We start from the raw sequence: 2500 nt of genomic DNA on the forward strand, positions 1-2500 counted from the left end.
AAGCGTTTTAGAAATGACTGATACAGCTATTTTATGGCAGTGATACATCTTATCATTGAGCTTGTCTCAGAGTAATGATTCCTGCATATAAAAGTCTGTGTCAGTAGGAACTTATCTGGGAGGAAATGCAACTTTGGCTATGGGGGGGCGGGGGGCGCGGAAAACTTTTATAGCTTTCCTTATGTTAAAAGGTCAGAGAAAACAAATAACACTTCATCTTTTTGTCAATAAGAGAATTGAGGTCACACTTGCCTCGACAGTAACAAGTTACTGAAACCATAAATTAGAAGGCCCACGGTGTCTTTTAAAGTCCTGTGGACACTGTTAGCAATGGACTAGTGCCAGCAGCTGTGAAGGGGTGAAGGGTTCTCAAAGCGAAGTGCCTGCCAGGATTGTCTACACACTTCATGCATTCCCACTGAGGTCCAGTTAGTGCCCCCTGCAATCTGCCATCATCAATCTAATTCAATAGAGTGACAGAGACCAGGCAGTGTGAAACGCTGAACTCTGCCACGGGAGTCGGCATCTACACTTGCACTGGGTCTCATTACAACTGACGGACCTTACTTCTCCATCAGTCAGACACAGCAGAGGGAGGAAAAAGAAAAAAAAAGAAAAAGAAAAAGAAAAGAGGCATAATTGGTCACACTGCAAACTGGATCATCAGCTAAACTCTTGTGTTTTAGTCTACCTTTTATAAATGGTAAACAGGTTTACAAAAAGCTTTTCAAACTACAGCAGTCATGATGTTTTTTACGTGTTCTTGATTATTTTACAGGTCAAAATAAAATGTTTTTAGTAGCTCTCTGGAAAACAGCCGTGACGTGATGAGTTTAAAACAATTTAAGACATAGTAATGCGTTTAGAAAAAGAAACTGTATGTTTAATAAAATGAAATGAAGTATTGGTTTGATTGAGAAAAAAAAAAAATCTTTAAGAGGAAGTATTAGCCAAAGCTTTAAAGGGTTGGTAAAAACATACCAGGAGTGATAGAGTGACACAATTACTTTCTGATCAGTTTTATGAGCTCTATTTATTTTTGACCAAATTCTGTTTCAATATTAACAGAAGTGTTTTTAAACTTAAATTAGCAGCATCGGAAACAACACATACATATTACCATCCATAGTATTATAGGTAACCGGCCATTATTCTAGTAAAGGTAAGTCTTAAGAATCTTTGCAAGTTCTTTAATTAAAAAAACACCAGAGGTTGAAAAGAAAAAAAAAAGGGGGGGGTTCAGGGTGGTATCTTACAGGCATGATACAGTAAAGACTTTTTTTTGCTACATTATAAAATCTCATGGGACAAATCAAGATCGGCTCATGTGAAAACTGTCTCAGTGATAAAATCGTATCCAACTGTGGAGTTTAGTCTAACTTCTATTAGGGAAAAAAACTTAGAGTTGGCTCTTTTGGGATACCCAAATCTATATGACGTGGTCTAAAGGTTAGAGAGGTCTAAGTGATAAGGATGTTAAACTATAGCAGCGCCCCCTGCATCATCAGTCGCTGCCATCGTTATAAACAAATGAAAACCCCACGTATTTCTACTAGTCATTGTGTTAAAAGACTCGGGATCTACCCGTTACTCAATTTAACGCACCAGAAATCTGAGAAAGGGGTCCATGAAGAGAGCACCCAACAAACCTGTATTTCTAGTTGTTGGACCACCTGCATCTGCACTCGACACTGGGCCGTGCTCCGGTCATCCAGCGCGTGTTCATTGTTAAGGTGCCTAATGAAACACAAAACACAAACACAAAGTCAAGCTACATCTATGTTAGTGGTATATGCTCCCCTTAAAAAGCACAATGCTGAAGCCGTATTTTCCTCCACGGTGGGAAAAAGGAACACCCTGAAACTATACAAAGAAAAGTTAAATGTGCTTATGTGTTTAGTGAAAATTATGTATGTCATATGCACAGACTCCTCAAATGGCAGAAAAATGGCATTGTCTCTAAGCTTATCAGTTATTACAAAAAAATATTTCCCCAAACCATTTACAGAATAATAGTAGAAATCACTAGATGTATTTCATATACTCATGTCATTTTTTTTTAAAAAGGGCACCTTTTAAATATATGAACCAAAAGTAATTCTGAAGAGAACAAAGGCAATTCTCTATTCCATTTCTGTTAAAACAGTCTGTGGTTCCTATGATGTTATTTAGTGAGCGATGTCTTATTTCACCAGGATGTGGTGTGAATTATGTAAAGATGGCAAATTATCATCCCTTGGAAACATCAATACTTACGAAGAATGATCACTTGCTGTTACTAATAAATAAAGTACATTGAAGATTCTGGTAATCAGAAGCATAAGATTGACATTTCATGTCTAGTGTCCTATTTGGGAGACATCTATCCTAATTTTACACAAAAGTGGTGAAAGATAAGACATTCTCATCATCTTACTCTAATCTTGACTATGTACTCATCTGTTGTTATTATTATTATAGCATAATATTAAAAAAGATCTCTTTAATGAGTGGTATGTTA

The 2500-nt window shown here is 36.9% G+C and overlaps 1 protein-coding gene across 1 annotated transcript in view; it reads right to left on the reverse strand.

Annotated features, from left to right (window-relative positions):
* The window catches only part of FOXP2 (forkhead box P2), a 541506-nt gene that overhangs the window by 37271 nt on the left and 501735 nt on the right, over nucleotides 1-2500 (reverse strand). Inside the window, exon 12 of the mRNA XM_032401732.1 lies at nucleotides 1650-1737. Coding sequence (XP_032257623.1) covers nucleotides 1650-1737 — 88 coding nt within the window. The remainder of the gene's footprint in view (nucleotides 1-1649; nucleotides 1738-2500) is intronic.

The sequence above is a fragment of the Phoca vitulina genome, unplaced genomic scaffold (assembly GCF_004348235.1).
Source record: "Phoca vitulina isolate PV1807 unplaced genomic scaffold, GSC_HSeal_1.0 scaffold4, whole genome shotgun sequence".
In the NCBI taxonomy this organism is placed as follows: domain Eukaryota; kingdom Metazoa; phylum Chordata; class Mammalia; order Carnivora; family Phocidae; genus Phoca; species Phoca vitulina.